General features: G+C 39.9%; 1 protein-coding gene across 1 annotated transcript in view; it reads left to right on the top strand.

The window, feature by feature from the left end:
- Window positions 1-21,442, top strand: part of LOC103767490 (catenin alpha-2) — a gene marked incomplete at its 3' end in the record, with an annotated part of 99,920 nt that overhangs the window by 16,953 nt on the left and 61,525 nt on the right. The window contains exon 2 of the mRNA XM_029963705.1: window positions 19,457-19,563. Within this exon, the coding sequence (XP_029819565.1) occupies window positions 19,462-19,563 (102 nt within the window). The remainder of the gene's footprint in view (window positions 1-19,456; window positions 19,564-21,442) is intronic.

The following is a 21,442-nucleotide window of genomic DNA, read 5'->3' as shown; positions in this document are numbered from 1 at the left end:
ATGTGCTGGCATATGGGGAAAGCTAATTAACCACTCATGCCTCGTGTTGCATAGCAGGAAATGGTAACTTACAGGCAAGGAACTCATCAGATTTTTGTAAGCAGGAGCAATGGTTCAGATTTTTGGGATTTGGGCTTCTTTATAGTTCCAAGCTGCAATGTTCTGTTGGATCAGCAATGTGTGCTGTTGGGCTTTCCGTGGACTCCATGGAAAAATCCCATGTGACAAATCCAATTTCAGCTGGGGCTGTGTGGCTTGGCAAGTCTGAGGGAGTCCCATCCCTGCCGGGTGAGATTAGAGAAGGGCTGTGGCACTGTCAGCTCTGGCTGGAAAACCAGGAAACACTGAAAAGCCGTAAGAGGAGAGGGGGAAAGGCAGGTGGAACCTGCCAGGACAACATCACTTCGTTAGAACCAAAACGAGTTTGAAACTCTGTTGTCCGGCCATCAGAGGGAATTTCTGATTTTAAATGCAAAAATATAATTGCGAGCGAAAAGATTTATATATGATTTTAAATTTTTTTTTTGTTTGAACACTTTGGGAGTTGTAACATTTGAGAAGGAGTTAGAGGGTGTGTAACTGCTGGTGAACAAGTGAGGGCTCCTTCTCGTGTAACAATGAAAGGCACAAAAGTGTGGAATTTTCTATTAGAAAGTTGGCTCGTTCAGTTTTGTGTTCCTGATAAAATTTAACCATATATTACGTTCTTTTGTGGTGAATGTGGAAATGAAAAGGAACTTGTCAAATGGATCATTTTAATTTCAGGAGGCATTTTTCTATTTTTTTTCACCTACTAGTAGTAGCTTGAATTTCCTACTTTACTTAAAAATACACCTGCATTTTCCTCTGCTTTGTATTTGGGAAGAGTAAGAATAAAGAAAAAAGTGGAATAATTCCTAAATCATCAACAATTTTTCCATTAAAAGTCATATAAATATATTTATATTATCTCACAAGAAGAAAAATTAAATATTTAGTATATAACTGTAGATTTCCTTACGTTTTTAGTTGTAATCAGCTTCGGTTTACAGCAGCAGAACAAAGTTACACCATGGTCTGTTGAGACAGTATAATTTATGAGATGTATTTGTTGTTTTGCAGCTGATAAGGACAGGATATGAAAAGGAAAAATCACAGCTATAGTGCATTGAAGTGACAAAGGACACAGTTGATGGGATTCAAACAGGAAGGTGTAGAAGGTTGTTCAGGAGGGCAAGGTCAACTCTGTACAAAGCTGCTTCTGAAAATGTTACATTTAAATTAATTAAGTTTATTTTAGTGGAACTAGGAGTGGCTGGTCCTTCCAGGGTATGGCTTTTATCTGACCAGGAGAACTGAACTACTTTTCATTCCTCTGTTGCTTGCTGGTAAAATGAACCATTATCTTAAGGTATTCTAAGAGAATGGAACAGTGGTTGATGGATAGATAGCTCTGACTGAGAGTCAGACACAGCAGTGCTGATTAGAACATCGATGGTATCAAGAACATTTAAGAAATTATCTTTTTTTACCCCCTCTTATGCACTTGTCTCACTGATGGCAGGATCAAAATTAATTCCACAAAATAATCTCTTTTGATTTCATGCTTTCTTCTCAGGCATGAATGCTTGTAGCATCAAAAAATTAATGGAAAGAGATAAGTTTGTGCCTCTCAGTCTGAAAGGAGTTGTGTAGGAATTGCAGAAGGTGACATTGGAAGTGCAGAAGTGAGGGTGGGTACTGAAGGTCTGTGCCCTTCAGGTCATTGTCCTGAGATGAGCATAAATGAGAGGAAAGACTAGGACACGTCATAAACTACCCCATAATGTGAAATATTTACTATAATGGCATCATTTGATCTTCTTGAACTCAGACTTTGAGTGTGATATTTCAGTGGCCATAGAAATAAAATGTTAAACTCTTTATAAATTTTATTCTTTATTATTATTTTTGCAGGAAAAAGAATAAGTAAGTTGAACTGTCTTACCCAATTTTCGATAATGCACATGTGTGCATTGCTGTCATGTTCCTGGCAAAAGCCTCTGGCCAGTAAATCTAATTTCCAGTATTTTAATTTTTAGCAAATAGTACCTTAAATTACCCCATGTTGTTACAGATTTCAAACCTGTGTTTCTGTAAAAAAAATTTTGCTACATACAGGTAAGGAAGATAATGGTGGACTTCTGGGATTAGCATTTTGTCTGATTCAGTAATAAAGTGTATAACAGGGCTTGGATTTTGCATATGTTAATAAGTTGGATTAATTTATGGGTTTGATTAAATGTGCTCATTGTTATGAAGCATTATATTGTTGCAAGACTTGCATGACTGAGATTTATCTTAAGTTATTATTTTAATTTACTTTGTTTATTTGCAATAAACTACTGAAGTGTAGAACTTGTTTTTTTCTCCCCAGGTTGCATCAGTGGCCAGCAATCATTGCTCTAAAGTTTCCTTATGGTGCCATAAGGTGGTGGTGTTCCCAAATTCATATCCAACAAAAACTTTCAAACAAATGAAGGAGGGTTCAATATTTGGGGTTTCATACCATGACCTTGTAGATTATTAATTTTTCTCTCACTGTGAGAGTTTAAGAAATTTTTTTGTGTGTCTGTAGAATTAGAACAGTAGTAGTTTACTGATATATTTTTGATTATGGTGTCTTTTATATGTTGGGGGTTTCTCAGGTAAATCGTAGAGGGGGAAAAAAGCATATATTTTTGAAACTGTTTATTAAAAAGAAAGCAGGGGGGTTAATTTGATAGCAACTTTTATTTGGAGAAAAGCAATGTCTTTTATACTGATGTCATAGAAGGTGACAAATGAAAATCACAAGAGTCACCCAGGAATGAACTGGAATATTTATTGCTAAGGCATCTATTTTGAATCATCAGATCGTAGAATGGTTTGAGTTGGAAGGGACCTTAAAGCCCATCCATGGGCAGGGACACCTTTCACTATCCCAGGTTGCTCCCAGCCCCATCCAACCTGGCCTTGAGCACTTCTGGGGATGGGGCAGCCACAGCTTCTCTGGGCAACCTCACCACCCTCACAGGGAAGAATTCCTTCTCAATATCCCATCTATCCCTGCCCTCTGGCAGTGGGAAGCCATTCCCCCTTGTCCTGTCGCTCCATGCTTTGTCCAAAGTCCCTCTCCAGCTCTCTTGGAGCCCCTTCCGGCACTGGGAAGGTGCTGGAAGGTCTCCCTGGAGCCTTTTCTTCCCCAGGCTGAAGAATCCCAGCATTGTCAGTCTTTCCTCCTAGCAGTGTTCCTCTGGATCTACTCCAGCAGATCCATGCCCTTCCTGTGTTGGTGTTCCAGAGCTGGAGGCAGCTCTGCAGGAGGGGTCTCAGCTGAGCAGGGCAGAGGGACAGAATCCCCCCCTCTCCTGCTGCACACGCTGTGGGATCAGCCCAGGACACAATTGGCTTCCTGGGCTGCCAGTGCCCCTGGCTGGGTCATGTCCAGCCTCTCATCCACCAACACCCCCAAGTCCTTCTTCCTCTTCTCCTCTCCACCTGTTCATCCCCCAGCCTGTATTGATTCTGGGGTTGTTCTTCATGGGGATACTAAACTGCTATTATATTATTTTTCAGATAATGCAGTGGGATGTTTGTCTGTCCATGAAACACAAAAGTTAAAGAAAAAAAAAGTTTCAAGAGGAGAGTATTTTCTTATTAATATCTGGTTTCAGAAGAGTTTGCCCTGATTATATTAAAAAAAAAATTAATTGGCGGTATGAATGAGTTCCTTTCTGTGATCTGAGGAAGTAATTAAATGCTGTTAAATAGAATCCTATTTCTTGAAATGAGTTCACTTTCTTTTGAATTTCCTCATTAGCTGCTATCTTACAATTAAGTAATTGTGCGAGATCATCATGGATTGAAAGTAGTGTAGAGGATTTAAATGTGTATTGCTTCTTTTGGGAATGTGTGAACTGTTGAGGGTCCATTAAAAGCTGGGAATAGAGAACGGAAAAAGTGCAGAAAAAATTGTGAATACTTGATTTAATAGGACTTTTTTTCTGTGCAACTAAAATTGATAGTAAGGAGCTGATCAACCTGATATGGACTGACAAGGGGCTTTTATATTTTCTGGCTGTAAGGAGGCACATGGAAGAGAAGGGGGCAAAGGAAAATGGCCTTAAGTTACATGGGGGGAGGTTCAATTTGGATACTGGGAAAAAATCCTTCACTGACATAGGGGTTAAGCACTGGCTGCCCAGGGCAGTGGTGAAGTCATTGTCCCTGAGGGAGTTCAAGAAAGGAGTAGAGGTGGCACTTTGCAATGGTGGGCGTGGTGGGACTTGGTCAAAGGTTGGACTTGATGAGCTTGGAGGTAATTTCTGTGATTCCAAGGGGACGTATGTTACCCCTGTGGATAGCAAGAAGAGGATTCTCTTTCTGCCTAACAAACAGATCATTTATAATGTATGTAATCTACATATATATTTTCCCTGGGGTGTTTTCTATCCCTTTTGGCACTAGTAGCCCATGGAGTGTTGTTTGAACATCCCTCTTAACTCCTCATGCTGTGAGGGCACTGACAGCAGCACCACTGTACAGATAGTGAAGAAGAAAACACCACCACCAACTCAGCTCAACCCTGGAGTTACTTACTCCCTGTGCCTGTCGTTCCCAGTAGTGATTCCTCACTTCCAGGAGTTCTCAGCAGTGATTCCTCACTTCCAGGAGTTCTCAGCAGTGATTCCTCACTTCCAGGAGTTCTCAGCAGTGATTCCTCACTTCCAGGAGTTCTCAGCAGTGATTCCTCACTTCCAGGAGTTCTCAGTAGTGATTCCTCACTTCCAGGAACGTTGTAGGTCTGTGATATGAAGTAATCTTCTTGAGTGCCTGTGTGCAAAGCTGAGTGATTCCTCTTTTGGTAAGTGAAGCTGCTCATGCTTGAAAGGCAGATTGGAGCTGTCACCTCTGTGTTTCCCCTCACTATCTCCTGGGTTACTGGATTCCTGATCTGCCTTGTCAGGGCAAAGCTATTCCTGCTCTAATAGCTTGGCACCTGGTTGCCCTGGTTGTTTTGTCACAGAGGAAGAGGAAAGAAAGTAGATTTATCTCACTCCTGAAAGTTGGCCCAATCTTCTGTACCCTGGAGGTTTCCTTATCTTCCTGGATATTGTCTCTAAGTGATTTGTCTTTCTGTACCAGAGTAGACACTGGGCTGGGGTGTCAACAGTTTTAATCTCCATTTAATGAGGGGATGAAATGGTTGATGCCTCTGAGTAAAAGTGTGGAGAAAGCACTCAGAGGTGGTTTTCTGGACTCCCCTCTGAGCCTCAGGCAGCGAAGCTCAGCAGCTTCAGGTCAATCTGTGAGGGCTTTTTTACTTGTTTTGTAAGTTTTTTCTTGGTGTTCTTTTCCTTTTCATGAATGCATCGAGTTAATTTATGAGCTGACATAAACTTCTTGCACTGTGACAAAGGAGTTCCCAAACCTTTCCTGATAACTTAAAAAAAGGTTTTGTTTTTTTCTTTTGACGCTTCAATTTTTATTTTTTTTTTTTTCTCATTGAGAAAGACAAAAGCAAAAGATTGTTTCCTTTTATCCATGGCACTATAGGTTATTATTCTTAGGAAAAGCTTCTTCCCCCAGAGGGTGACTGAGCACTGGAACAGGCTCCCCAGGGCAGTGGTCATGGTCCCAAGGCTGCCAAAGCTCAAGGAACATTTGGACAATGTGGTGGGATTGTTGGGACTGTCCTGTGCAGGGCCAGGGGTTGGACTTCGATGATCTTTGTGGGTCCCTTCCAACTCAGGATATTCTGTGATTCTGGCATTTGTTGGCTGTATTGTGTCCCCCCTCAGTCTTTTCTTCTGCACTATGAAGACTTTTTAATCTATTTAGTTTTCCATGAAGCCCTCAATCATCCTTGTTGCCACTGTATTTCTCTGTTGTGCAATATTGTTTGTAGAAAAGTGATGACTAAATCATATTAATGATATGGATTAATAATGGCATAATGGTGTTTTCTGGTTTGTTCTCTTTTCCTTTCAGAATAATTCCTCACTTTATTTTTGGTTGCTACTCTGTGTTAAGCTGGCATTTACATAAAGCTATTACAAATCACAGATTGCATTCCTGGGTTTTAATAACCAATTCAGAGTCCATCATTATGTATGCAATCAGGAGCCTGGTCCTTTCTCCTGGTTTTTTATCACTTTGCATCTATCAAAGTTAAATTTAATCTATCTTTTTCATTGCCATTGTAAGAACTTCAAAGCAATGCTGCCCTATGCTTTTTGTTTGGTTGGAAGGAAGGAAAAAGGGAGAAACAGGTGGCATTCTCTGGATTGGCATTTTGCAGTTCAATATTCAGCCCTGAGATCAATTAATTTATTGTCAGTAAACAGGTTTCTCGGAAACAGAAGAAGGGAGGGAAAGTACATGAAAGTAAAGGAAAAAATTAAAGGTTGAACGGTCTGTGGTTTGAATTCCAAGTGTATGGTGGGTCAGGAAGGCAGGATGAGATACAGAAGTGAGTGTAGAACCTGTAGCATTACCAGAAACCTGATGCTTTCTTAAGAGTAAGGAATAGACACCCAGACAGATGTGTTATAGCAGTGTGAAAATGGACTTTTCAGGCTATCAAGGACATAGCAAAATATGTTGCTGCCCAACAAACCTCCACAAAGTGCTGGAGCCGAGAGCAGGCAGAAGGAAAAACTCAACCCCAGAAGGACACATTTGAAATGATTCATTTTGACTCTCTCTTCCTGAATTTCCATTATGGTGGTGGCCAGGCTGTGTCCTAATAAAATCCAGTTTTACTAATTCAAAGCTCTTGTAGTGTTTTTGGTTCTCCTAATGGAAGGAAAAGCTACAAGCAGATGTGGCTCTGAGTAGTGGCTGATGTAGGGCCCAATTACAGTCAGTGATGAATCTGAGAAATTTGCTCCATCTGTTACCAACTGTAGGTGTATCTAGACTGGACACTAATTTTATTGACCACAAGTGTTCACTTGTGGTCCTATCAGAGATAGCAGCAGGTAATTAAGAAACATTCTCAACATTTCTAGAACAGTGACTGTAGAAGTTCTAGTTGGTGGAGTTGACACATCCTTGTCTATGCCAATTGATGACAACTAAAAATTTGCAAATTTGGTTTGCCACTAAGTTTTTTTTCCCTTGTGTTTTGTTTTTTAGGTTGTGTGGTATTTTTATTGTTGTTATTGTTTCCCCCCCAATATTTCAGATGTTAACATGAATATGAGTAAATAATTGGTTTGGAAAATGAGACCTTGGGCCTTTAAGAAGCACAAAGGCTGTTTTACTGAAAGGCCATTTATGTTCTGCAGGTGTTGCAGGTCATGTTGGCGTGGACTCCAAATTAATGTTAAGAGGACAACAGGATTACATCTCAGAAAAAAAAGAATGAATAAATCATGAAATCTATGAATAGAGAAGTAGTAGAAGTAGTAGACTCTCCTTTGTCCTTGGCATGATTGATTCCTTCATGGAATGGGTGGGGGAAAACCATGTTTAGTTATGATTACTACACAGAAAGCAAAAAATATGAACTGAAGATAATAAATTAGATATCCTGAAACCAGAGTATTAACAGAGTTGCTGAGTAGATGAGAAACAGCCACATCACTCTGCTCTCAGACATTACAGAGCTGGAGCTGCAGGGATAAGAATTACTTTTTTGAGAAAAAAAATAGTGTGACACAGTGGAATTAGTGAAGACAAATAGGGACTTTAAAGAGTAGCATGTAAACACATAATAAAAACCAACTGAACAACAACAGAACAGCCACAAGGGATGAGCTTAGAGAGCTTTGTACATGGCAGCAGAACAAGTGATAGGATGCCGTGGATTAGTGGGAGCAGGAGGATCACCTACTGACTGGGTACTGCAGTACAGTGAACAAAACAGAAAACTACTCAGGCTTGAAGACTGAACATCCCATGGTGACAAATGGTGATACTGGATACTCTCCATGCCCGTGCAATGAAGAGAAACTGTGATGACACTTGTCACTATTGAATTATCTGCTTTGTTTTCTTTAATCCTTCCACGAAGACCTCAGTAAAACCCAGGAATGTTCGTGCATTGTTGTGTTGGCAGCAAACAGTGAAGGTATTAAAGACATGGGTGTTGGACAAATAAAGTGAATTTACTGTCTTAAAAACTGGCTTTGTGTTATAGTATTACAATAAGACATAGAAGAGGAAACTTTAAAATAGTGCTATGGTTAAGAAATCAGCTACTGGGATAGTAAGTTTTTATGCTACTGCTCTGTATGTATGATGTAAATATCAACTGTCACTACATTGTGATCTTTCCATCTGGGAAGGTGTTCAAGGCCAGGTTGGACAGGGCTTGGAGCAATCTTATCTAGTGGAAGGTGTCCCTGCCCATGGCAGGGGTTGGAAGGAGATGGTCTTTAAGGTCCCTTTCAACCCAAACTATTCCATGATTCTGTAATCTCTTGATTCTCTAAATAATCCCTTTAGCTGAAGGTGGAGACCTTTTTGCTTAAAACAAATCACCTGTTCATTCTGTGACCAAACAGTTTTCTGTATTTATGGGTGATCTTAAACAAATAGTGGATTGTACCAGTCAGTGCCAGTGCCTTTCCAGTTTATAAGAATTATGTTGTCATGGAGCATAAATCTCTTGATGTCATGGCCTGTCTGACCCATTATGGCACATCTGTAATTAATTGGAACTCTTAAATCTATATGCTTCTTATCTTAGTGGTAGGTAGTGCTGTGGGTTGTATAGTGTTCACTGCTGGAGTTCCAGGGTTCTGGAATTCAGTTCCATAAAAGATGAGTTTAGTTCTTGCTGCAGCTCATGAATCTGGAAACCTTGTTGTTTTTTAGGGACTGTAAAATGACCTTCAAGGTGTTCACTGGCTGTACAGAACTTTTTGAAACGAAGCCAGATCCCATCCTTTGCTTTTTTTTTTCTTTTGCCAGCTTGGCCTGCTGGAAGGAAGAGATGTGATCAGTGTAATCACCTGCATAACAGGCACCGTATCTTTTAATGAGGGCACTTCTGGTTAATCCTTATCTGTGACACAGTGAAGTTCTGAATTTAAAATCAGCAGCGATAGAAAATCTATCCCAGGTTCTTGCAAGTTGTTCCCCATACATAGTTTTTCCCTATTTAAAAATGCTTTGGAAGCTGTTTATTTCTGTTAAGAACCTGTTTAATTTCACCTTTCTCTCACTGGATTTTAATGTACTTTGGCCTGGATTGGGGAGTCTGTTTTTTTATTTTTATTATTTTTAAAGTTCTCTTCATTAAAATATACCAACTATAATTTTGTGACCTCCCCATGTAATAGTTTGTTACATATTCAAGTGTCTGCTTTTCCCATTGTTTTGTAAGAGGTTAATGTTGAATCGTCAGCCTTGTTCTGAAATAATTCTGTCTTCAAATTTCAAGCAAAGGCACAAGTTTTTTTGCTTCTTTTCTGGATTGTCTTCAGTACTTCTGCATATTAAGGAAAAATAAGAAAAAAATCAAGATTAGTCCAACTGATAGAATAAAAGGTGAGGTCAAAACTGTTAGAAAGTCTTGTCTTTCTCTACATGACATTTTTTCCAAAGTTGTGTGTAAGTTTTTGGAGAAACATCTGCTTTTTTAAAAATTATTTTTGTTAAGTTATCATCTTTAAAGATGTCATCTGCACTGTTATGGCTTTGATGGCATCTTTTTCATCAGAAATTCGATGTGTCCCCTGATTGTCTTCATCACTTCTTTTTGAATGAAGGAATAGGAAACACAGACCTTTATTATCTTTAATTCAATTAAATCAGTTCAGAATATAATGGTGATGCAATTCTTATGCCACAGTGTGTTTCAGGATTTCCCAACTAGCAGAGCCACGGCAAATCCTGTGAACACACAGCTGGGGAAGGTAAAACTTCGTGGATACAATCATAGATGGCAGCCTGTGCATTGTGCTTTGTTTAAAGCATCCATCAGCATAAGAGTAATGTCAGAAAAATTCTCAACAATAAGTGATCAAGCAGAATTAAGCAGTTTAGTTCTCATTCTTAAAATGTATTTCTATCATTGCAAATTTTTACTTTGTCCTTTTTTTGGATTAGTGGTAAATGATTATGGAATGGTACATGTGGCTTCTATCAGAATGATAGAGCATGTTTTGTAGGAATAGAGCAACTTTCTGTGAAATGTTTAAGAAAAGAGCAGATTTGATGAACACAAGGCTAGATGATAAAATTCTTTAGGAGTTTTAGGAAATTTTCAGAATCAGTGGATGAACAGCTGGACAACTGCAGATACCAGACAATGTGAACATCTAGAAGTTGGTGGGAACGTTCAAAGAGGTTATTAATGACCCTTAGTATTAATTACTGAGGAGAATTCCAGCTGTGCTCCCATTGGGCTCCTATTTAGTGTGTTAATTATGGAGCTGGGAAATGGGAACAGCTCCTTCTCCACTGTATGGAAGCTTATAGACTTTCCAAGGGCAGGGGGTGACTGTTCTCATCCAGTTTGTCACAGCAAAATTTTACAGGCTTTGGGCCAGTTGTATCTGTAGTAGTTCAGATAACTAAAAGATTCTGTTCAGTGCAGGAAAATAGTGATGCACCTGTAGGAACAAGAGCAAAAAACTCTTAATTAAAATCATGAATAATTATTTAAAACTTAATGAAAGGGAAATATGTGTAGAGAGATGGAACCTACAGTATTGCAATTCTAGTGAAACTGGCAGGGAAACAGTCTCCTTAAAAAGCCAACCAAACTAAAAAAAGCTCAAAAACCCCTAAAGCTTTGACTCTTCATAGGAAAACCTGTAAATTGTTTCATCTGGAGGCAGCAGTGGTTGGTCTTGTGGAATAAAGAGTTGTCTTTCAGAGGAGTGAGGAACAGCTGCAGGGCAATGCAGAGGTGAGGTTAATTGTAGTTTCCAAGTATGAGGAATTGTAAATAGGATACTTGCAGTGAAAGGATGACCCCTACATGCAGAAGCAGAGGCTTGCAAAGTCATGATTAGAGCCAAATTCAAGAAAGAACCGTTGGAATTTGTGATACAAATTCTGTGTTGCAAGGGAGCAAACATGTTTGTTTGAACAAAATATTCTTAACACCTCTCTGCTTCTATAAAATATGGCCTGGTGTTATTAATGCCAGGTTAATACAGTGAAGAAAAATAACAAAAAAATAGATACAGTGAAAAAAAGTTTATTATTTTACTTTTTTCCTGCAAGATATGTGATTAGTGTTTCCTTAAGAAGGAGCAGAACTTGAAGAAACTTTTTAAAAGTTATGGGTTTATTACTGAAAAGGAGGGTCACTTATGTAAATTGGTCATATCTCCATTAATCTAAATGTCTTACACAGTTATTACGTTGCTAAATGTAGAAATTTGCATCATTTTGGGGGAAAATATAGAGAGAGAATGCAGAGTGTAGGATCTGCACCGAGGACCTGATTTCAAATCCTTTGGTTTTTCTGGGCTTGCAGTGTGACCCTACATGAACCAGCCTCCCAGCAGCAGGGAGCTCAGAGGCTTTGATCACGTCCAGAGCTGTGAGATGACTTTTATTAGGAGGTGCTGAAGAGCTGTGTGAACACAGAGCCAATTGTGGGAAAATCTACGGCTGTGCAGAAGCGACGTGACAATCTTTTGGTGCAGATTCCTTAAAATCTTCTATTTCGCTGAGCTTTTTAGGAAACTCCCCTACCTTGACTGTAAAAGTCATTCAGTGGAAAAAAAGCATGCTTATATAAATAATGCAAGATAAATTATTTGAATGTAGGAATTTCATGTATGGCTGTTTAAAGCATCTTTCAAGCACTTTATGAGGGCTGATCTTGGAGTAAATTACTTTTCACATCGTTCCACTCCTCGTATTTATTAGAGCAGACAAATACGAACAACCCTATTTTTCATCCTTCCTAGGGATAGAACTCCCCAGTTCACCAGGCTACTCATGGAGAAGCAACCATTTGAATTTTAAGGTCTTTGGACATTGTATCTAGCACGCCCCTGGAGTGAGGGTCTACTCAGTAGCAAACTTCACCTGAGTGTTGAATGGTGGGGGAGCCCAAACAGGCACTCAGAACGTAGCTGGAGATCTGTGAGCCTCTGAACTAGAATTATTTTTCTGAGCCACACAGTAGATAAAAACGATTAGGACACTGCATGTAGCTTTGCACAGGATTTTGAAACACAGTTATCGCTTTCTGGTTAAAGCAGAAGCAGCTGCAGGTGGGTGTGGGTGGCACCTCCCTGTTCCTCTGCCCCTTGCGCTGCTCTTGCACCTTCCCTGGGAACTCTTGGTGGCCTCTTGGATTTCTGGAGGCAATTTGCCCTCACGTCTAAGTCAGGTCTTGGTGTAGGCTGCTGCCTCCAAGACTGAGCTGGTTAATGTGACTGAAAAGTGTGAATCAGTCATCGCCTTTTTTTAGCTTTCCCGTTTCTCTGTCGGGGCACTCCACGGGCTCTGACCCCCTGGCTCTGTTACCAAGGTAATCCTCCCCTCCCCAAGGCCTTTTCCCTCCTTACTTGATGGTTTATGGTTAGAAATCTGAGTTTGCATCGTGGGCTGCTTCCATTTAAGAACTCTGTTTAGCTGAGGCCAAACCAGGATCTCACCCCACCGTGGAGGTGGAGGGTTAGCGGAAGGGGAGAGGGCTGTAAATCCAAAAGGAAGTTGAGAGCCTAGAAAAGCTCAAATTAAAAATTCCCTGCAGGGTTAAGCTTGGGAGTGGGACCTAAAGGTTTAGGTTTTGGCTTGTTTTTTCCTGCCTAAGTTTTAGGAAAGAAGAGAGGAGAGTCACATTCATGATACTAATAAGTATGTCAAAAAGTTGATGTTCAGATGTGGAGATAGATATTCCTTACACTCCTCCAAACCATCCTGCAATGCTTTTTTTTTTTTTTCCCTTTCTTTTTTCTTTCTCCTTTTTTTTAAACAAGGTGATGGGAGCTGCCCCTTTGAACTCCTATTGTTTCAGCCAGATCTGCTGGAGGCTGTCCTGGGCTGTCATTGACTAATGATAAGTGCTTTTATCTGCAGAAAGGGATGTTCTCTATTCCCTCTTCCAGTGCACTTTTACTCCTCATTGTTAGTGTGTGTCCTCTTAGTATTTCCCATTTATTTCCCTGCTTTGCAGTTGTTATGGTCTCCTGCTTTTTGTCCTTCTGTCTCTATTTGTATTCCTGTGTTAGCAGAGACAGAGAATGGGCAAATGGGTTGGGAATAGTGCTGGAAACCGGGATATCCCTGGAGTATCAGAGCTCTGGCAACTACACTTTACAGCTGCTCAGGTCAGAGCACAGGTACATCTGCATTGCTCAATACTGCAGATAAATGTAAGGTAACAGAATCTCTCAGCTATATATAACACCAGGTATTTATACATACATACATACATACATACATACATACATACATATATATATATGTATATATATCACTGCAGCCCTCTGCCAGACAGGTCAGCCAGGTTGTGAACTCACTAGGACTGCGTGTGTTTTTGGTATTTCTGATATCTGAATTGGTCCTGTGCTCCAGTTTATCCTGTACCTGTACAAGGCAATCCACAGCCAGTTTGTGCATCTCCAAACGCTCTGAAGGCAGACTCGAGGGTACAGCCATTCACATATTTAGATTTCCAGCTCCCAGTGAAGCACATAAATGTCTGTGAGATCAGTCAGATTGTTTCTGTGTCTGTCTCAAGAGATTGTGTATCCTGCTGTAAGGAATTCTGGATTCTGTCTCCGAGCAGGGAGGTGTTTGTTTTGACGTGGTTCTCAATCTTAGGATGTGAACTAAGGAATCACAGACTGTTTTTTCAGTTTCTAACTCATCCTAGACCAGTTTGTGTCCGTGCTGCTGCTGGAGGGGCTGCTCTGCCCTCCATCTCTGCAGCTGAATTGGGAGCTTGGCTTGTTGCCTGTGCTGTCATCGTGTGGCTCCAAAGTCAGGTGGGGGGCTGAACACTTGTTTTCCTTCTGTAGGATTAGTTAGTGGCCCACCAGGTTATGTTCTCTTGGTGTAATCCACAGCCCTGTTGCCAAGGGAAAAGGATACAAACGTGCAGGAAGAGCTGAGCTGGAAAGTCAGGTGGGTTTAAAGCGTGTGGAAGTGCCCTGCTAGCCTGGACACGGGGACTGCAAGTTGAGGTGGTGACTGATGGGGTAGAATCATTTGTAAAGCACTTTTTTTTTTTCCTTTTAATACTCCATGTAAACACCTTGAAGCATTAGGTATTGTACATTTATTATTAAAAATTTAGTATTTTAAATTTACTATTTGGAAACATGGGCTAAATCATTATTATCTTGCCTTTTGACTCCTCTCAACTTACTGATTTTCTATGTTGCTGGACATCCTTCTTACACTAATGACACTATTTACCTTCCAGTAGCAAATAGATGGTTGGAAGTACAAACTTAGGCTGCCAGCACTACCAATCTAGTATTACCACCAGGTTAATCCTACAGCTTTGCTGTGAGTCGGGTAGAATGGGTTTTTACTTCATTCAGTGTGAAATGTTCAGCATCTGCCCTTCATGTCTGCACTGTTCTGCATTGCAGACTTGAGCTGGACTCATAATTGGAGGCCTGCTCAAGACTGGCAATGTTTCTATTTCTAAAAGATCATCAGTTTGCTTCAGCAAAATGTTGCTTTTGCTCATGTAGATTTAAAATATCTTTCCTGTTACACTGGAGTTTCAGCAGAGAAATGAGCTGAGCTGTCACCTGGGAGCAGCTTTGACCATGGGAATGCACGTCTGTGCCAGTCACAAGGAGAGTGGATCTATTGTTAGAGGAAAACATTACATTGTGGTGTGACAGACAAACAATTCCACGTGCAGAATAGTTTGGCTTTGTAGAATGTTCCAAAAAAGTAAAGTCCTGCTGTGTGAAAAGGTTGGTGATAGGGGTGGTGTGGGGTTAGATTTTTTTGGTGACTGTTATGAAATGAAGAATTCCACTGATGCAGAATCTGGCTCTAATGTAGGAATCTGCTTGTTCCACTTGTTCAAGTAAATGCTTGTTAGCATTTACTAAAGTAAATACTTGCTTTCTTTACAGATAGGCTTTTAAGACAAATTGCCTGAACAAATGTTCACACTGAACGTTACTGAACTGGATAGAGACATTTCTCTGTTGCTGTATTTAGGAAAAGCTAAAAAGCTTTAAAGAGACATTTTGGCACATGCTCAAGGAGGAAAACAAAGTTAGGCAATAGAATTCCTTAAATATATTCTTGAAAAAAGTGTGGAGATGGTTTCAGGGTTAGGACTGCAATGTCTGTACACTTCTATGGCAGTATTACTACAGCACTATTGACATAGTTTCCTTATTTAACAATATCAGTTTTAAAATGTAGGGTTAATAATCACACTCAGCCTGTTGAAAACAGGTGAAAAACAGAGATTAAATTTCACAGAAGCTTTCTGCTAAAAATGTTTCCTTAACTCTGCAGTCATAAAATCAGCAAGTGAATTTTTATTCCATGGGATTTACCCCGAAGAACAATCAGAACACATTTCTGAATTACAGAGGCTGGGACTCAGACGAGAAACCTGATTTCCCATTTGGAAGAAGGAATGGGTTGGTTTCCTAAATATGTTGCTGAGCATTCAAAAAATGACACTAAGTGGTCAGTATGACAATAAATGAGGAAAGAGAAAAATTAAGCTCTTTATGAAAATAGTAGTATCAGTCTAGTCTAGAAGGTAATAGGAAAGGAAATCTTTCACTTACATCTGCCAATGTTCTCTCTACCATAATACACTTTTATCTTTATATGAAAAATATTATGGGATGCCATTATCCTCTGCTCACAGAGGTTATCTTCCTCCCAGGTACTGCACAATCCAAGCCAGGTGTAAGCTATGAAGCAATTTATGTTTTCATTGGAGTGCTTAAAGCTGCTTGTTCGGGGATTATTTGGTCAAATAGTTGTAAGATATTCTTAGCATCCTGTCCTTTATCTGGCTGAGCAGTCCCTGTTCACCTGTTTGGTCTGGGAAGTTCACTGTAGATATGTCAAGGAAGAAATATTCTATCTGTTCATAAACACACACTTGGGCAGGTGGCTTCTTTTTAGTCTTGTCATTTAAAATTGCTGTTGCGACAGCAGCTGGAGGAATGTTGAGGAAAATGCATTGATTTGACTTGTTGTTTTTACTTATTTGCTGTTGTGGGGTAGATTTTCTTGCAAATAAAAAAACTATCTTAGGAGTTTTTAGTAAGGCTTTTTCTCGTATATATCTTTTTGTATTTGAAAACATTACTCACACTTTTATATTGAGTTCTGAAGGATACTTGTTTTATTTTGTAGTAAAGGTTGAATCTGAGGCCGTGTTCTGATTGTAACAACTGATTGTCCAGGTTATCTTTGGTATCACCTCTGTGCTTGTCATCCACTGAAATTAATTTGCTTTTGTGGGCTTTGGACTGTGCTACAGCTTTGAATTTACTTTTTTATTATGACAAGTGTATGTTTGAGTACTCATGGTAATAGTGGGGAAGAGTGAGCTTATTAAAAAGAAAGACCATGTGACCCATTTGAAAGTGTCATAACTCATATAAATTATTGACTAGAATAATTGTCTACTTCAGACTTATTTTTTTTGAATCCAGAGGCCAACTGGAGTGTCAACCATCCTTATATAAAAAGGAAACGGGTTCTGAGAGATGAATAAATATTGTCTGCTGCAAAAAAAGGGCTTGGCTCCCACATCAGCCGTGTTTAGAGCAACCAGAAACTGTCTGGCAGTTTTCTTTAGTCACATCTGGGTGACTGACATGAAACCTAAGGATTTCTTTGCAGAAGGGTGGAAACTGAATAATAATGATTGTAGCACACACACTGGATATTATCAGATATTTCTGTCACCGAGTGTTTGCAAATAAGAAGACCTGGAGGGTGGGGTTTAGACGTGATTTATAAATACATTGATTAAGGAGTTCTGATCTACCTCTCTTTGAGCAAATATTTTGACACAGAATCTTTTGCAGCCTATGAATGGATTTTGCAGAGAGTTTAATTTCGATTGATAGTAATCAGTCAAGACATTCTCCTGAATAAAGCAGCAGAATCTATTTTGTAGGTACTAGATAATGTTGCTGAGTCCTGAGAATGCACCTTATTGAATAGAGCTTTATGAAGTGGATTATGATTCAAGGAGCAATAGCTGAATATCTTTTGATTGTGTTCACTTAATTGCGGTGGTGGAGTATTTATTTATTTATTTTTATGTTTTATTACCTAAATTACCTTGTTGGTTAAACATAGTTTTCTGGAGAAAACAATTTAAAACTTTTGGAATATTGTATTCTGAGGGCTTGACTTGAATCTCACCTAAGCAATGTCCAGTGTGATACTATTGGATTATCTTTCCCTGTTGGAGTTCTCATTGGCCTTTTTTTTTTTTTAATTTTCATTTTAAAATAGAGGTAAATATTTAAACCAGAGTTACTTAAAATGAACATTTTTTCATCAAAGTTTTCTGTCTTCTTCTTTTTATTGACGAGTTAGTTTACATGTGGCTTTACCTGTCACCAAATACCTCTACAAAATCACTTTCCAGCTCAATGAGGTGCATTTGTTGTCTCTTACAACCTGACAGCTGGGCTTCTCTGTACCTGGAATTTCAAAAATGAAGTCAACTGTCTAGAAAATTGCATAAAAACCTGAAATGGCAAAAAAAAAAATAATAAATCTGACAGCAACTTGCTGTTGCCTTCATTTTAGGCCTTGTTTAAGCTTTTAAGTCTCAGGTGGTCTGGAGAATCCTTTTCGGTTTTAAATGAGTTCTGCTCTTTTTGATGCAGCATTAAGAAATGCTGAAAACTGTGGGGAAGTTCTGTTCAAAACCATGAACAGAGCTGTTGAATTTGTTTTATTCCACGTGTGGGTGGGCTGACCTTGTCTGGCAGCCAAGTGCCCACCAAGCTGCTCCTCCCTCCCCATCCTTGACAGGGGACAGGGGGAGGAAATAGGAGGGAAACCTCATAGGTTTGGAAACCTCAAAGTCAGGGCAGTCATTTGCCAATCACTGTCAGAGGCAAAACAGACTTGGTGAAAATGATTTTAAAATTTGTTGCTAATTAAAATAGGGTGGGATTGCAAGGGAAGAAAAGGGCAAAATCTAAACCACCTTCCTCTGCCCTGAGTTTTTACTCAGTCTCCACTTCTGACTCTTCTGCTTCCTTCTCCCACTCTGAGCAGCACAGGGGGATTTTGGGGTTGCAGTAGGTTCGTGACACTCTGTTAGACACCAGGTCAGTGATTATTGGGTCAGAACCACCTTGTGGGGAGTGTGTGTGTGGAGGAGGAAGGGATAGGTGCAACCTCACGGAGGTGGGGTGGTGTCATGTCCCTTATGGCAGCCCCTGGAGCCCACATAGGGAAGATCTGGAGCAGCTGCCAGTCAAAGGCAGCTCGGGAAAACTATAACTATAACACCCCACAGCTCCTGGAGCTCCTTACCCAGCTCATACTGGGGCAGTGAGGACAGTGCCCTCACACCGACCTGGAAGCCCAGAGTGGGTGGTGGGTCAGAGGGCCCGACTGGAGGGGTTGTCCACAGGGACCAGAGCAGATAAAACCTCAGGCACGTGTTTGCCTCGTGTCACAGCCCTGCCACTTGGACATGTGAGAGCTGGTCTTCTACAAAGTGTCAGTGGTAGCTCTATGATCTGTCTCTCCCTCTTTCTCCTTCTCTCTTCTTGCCCCCTCTGCTTCTCTTTCTTTGCTCCTTTCTTGATGCTCAGGGTGTCTTGGAGCTGGAGGGATTGGATCTTGACTTAAGCGTTGTGGATTTGTTGGATCTTGACTGAAGAGTCATGGATTGGTTGGATTTTGATCTAAGAGTTGTGAATTAATAGTATATGCTGAGTCAGTATTGTGGTGAAACATTTTTGTGTAACTTGTGTGGTGTCCTTTTGAACTTTGGCCAAGTTCCCTTGTTTGCTCCCCTAAATTAATAAAGAGATCCATCGGGGACAAGTTGGTGGTTTATTCTCTTGACTCCATCTCGAGGTATTAAAAAACCCTATATCTCTATTAAAGTAAAACTCCTCACCAAGCCCATGAGCCAGCAGCTCCAGGGGCTGGAGTCCTACATGCTCCCCATCCTTCCTCACACTTTTCCCGTGCACCAGTTTGAATTCTGTCTCTTTGGCTGCACTCCTTCAGGATAAACCTGCTCCCTGCATGCACCCTCCATGGGGTGCAGTTCCTTCAGGACATATCCATCTGCTGTGGTGTTGGAGTATCTGTTCTTAAGGGCTACAGGAGGAAAAAGAATCCTGAATATAGATGTTTAAGCCCTCAGAGGATACGGCAACGGTGCACCTGGGAGTTCTTGGGAGTAGAGGAACACTAGAAAGATTATGGAGGGTTTTTTTATATGTGAATGTATATATTTATTCTCTAACTGAATGGTATGCAGTGTTTGGATATTACACTAATAATTTTCATGGATGTTGTGTAACTTTGTCTGTTCCAGGGAGTATGACTTCTGCAACGTCACCTATCATTTTGAAATGGGACCCCAAAAGTTTGGAAATCAGGACTCTCACAGTGGAGAGGCTGCTGGAGCCACTCGTTACCCAGGCAAGTATCTTTGACTTGTTTTGCTTCTTCCCTTATCCTGATGCTGTATTTACTCATTTCACGTAATTATCTTAATAATATTTGATGATAAAGACGTGAGGAGTTTTTGTTCGTGTTCTCTGGTGGCAAGCTCTGTTCAAACATGTTTGGGAGCTCTTGTTCTAAATAATTTATGGTCTCAAAGCTTGAACAGGAATACAGTAGCAACAACTATTTACTTAGGTCTATCTTAAAGCAATTTAGAAATTCATGAAGCAGTCAGTCTAAGACTGAGCACATGCTCCTGGTTTGTTGTTGCACCACGGAAGACAGATTCAAAAAAACCCAAACAAAACCAACCAAACCCTTAAAACCTGTTTCATTTCATGCTGCCATCACTGGGAGGATGTAGAGGCCTGTGCCTTTCTGTTCCTGAGCTGATGTTAATAATGGGAAACTGGTTACATAATTTAGTAACCTTCAAGATGGGAAGCTCCATTATTTAAAATACATACAGAAGTCATTTTTCTTCTAGGAATGCTCATATTAAAAATGAATGTTAGCTATCCCCATCTGTCCATCCACCTGGTACTAACAGTTTTCTTGTAGACATTGTGGATCTTGACATTGTGGATCTTGACATTGGTCTGCAGGACAGAAATGCAGGCCTTCATTTGAGTGTGAGAACAGACTTGATGTCTCTGTTTTAAGAATAAATCTTCTTTAATTCCCCCCCAAAATGATGTGTCTGCATGGTTCCTATGCTCCTAAAGTGAGCCAGTGTGTAAAGAAATGACACTTAGTCTTTTTTCTTTATTTCTGAAAAAAGAAAAAAAAAAAAGTTATTTTTCCACAAATTATTCTGAACATGAAAGTCTCTAACCATGTACACATATTACAGACTCAAAGGCAGAGAGATGTTTCATTTCATGTGATAACATGGTAATTAACTTTCATTGCAAACCTTCATAACTTTGCTGTTGATATGAAAGACAGACTAAAATCCTGAATTCATTGTAAAACTAACTAAAAATGAGGTTACAAGCACTCAGTTATTCTGATACCAGCATTGGTACAGCATTTGAAGCTGCTGTGCACCACAACCTATTGGAGGATGAACAAGTTACTGGGTGTTCTGTGAGGGAATTTCGTGTTTTCTTTTCACTTTGTTTTCCAGCAGCTTGCCCAGAGAAGAATCCAGCAGCCAACAAGTTAAAATGCCATTGTAAGTTCTTAGTTTCACAACCTGCTTGGATTAACTGGGCTTAGCTAGGTTTGTGTTTGAAGGAGTGCCTCAGCAAGTTTAAATCTTTAAATTACAAGCTGAACTACAAGACATGGTTTTCTTCAATGATGACAACTTCGGTTCTCAAGATTGTGTTTGGATGAGGAAAAAGGTATTCCTATTTCAGCAGTTTGTCAAGAAGACTAGAGAAAATAAAATGCTGTCAAGAGAACTATTGGGTTATTGCTTTATTCAGTGTTTATGAATATCTTCATTCTGATTTCTTCTTTTCATGGTTTTCTAGATAATATGAACATATAACCCCCCCTTTTTGAACATGTGGTTTAATTTCCTGTATTAGAGAAATAAGTAGTTTTACTTATTTCCCTGTACTTTAATCTGGTAGATGTTTGACTAAAGCATGTTTTGTGTGAGCCACACAAACATAACCATGGAAGCTTCAAGTGATGAGAAATGTGTTACCTTCAGATTGTGTTTATCCGTTGCATTTTCAGCCGAAGTTGTTCAGCTGCTCTTTCCGTTTTTCTCAGATAAGTTAACGATGATCCCAGTTTAAAGGCTTTTTTTTTTTTGCAATGCCTAAAATTGCATTTGCAGTCTGGTCAAGTCAAGAATAGTATCTCGTTTAGCCCTGTTTGGGCTTCGATGGCAATC

The sequence above is a fragment of the Manacus vitellinus genome, unplaced genomic scaffold (assembly GCF_001715985.3).
Source record: "Manacus vitellinus isolate BGI_N305 unplaced genomic scaffold, ASM171598v3 scaffold_61_pilon, whole genome shotgun sequence".
In the NCBI taxonomy this organism is placed as follows: Eukaryota; Metazoa; Chordata; class Aves; order Passeriformes; family Pipridae; genus Manacus; species Manacus vitellinus.
The sequence above is the reverse complement of the archived record's forward strand: the minus strand, read 5'-3'. Positions and strand labels throughout refer to the sequence as shown.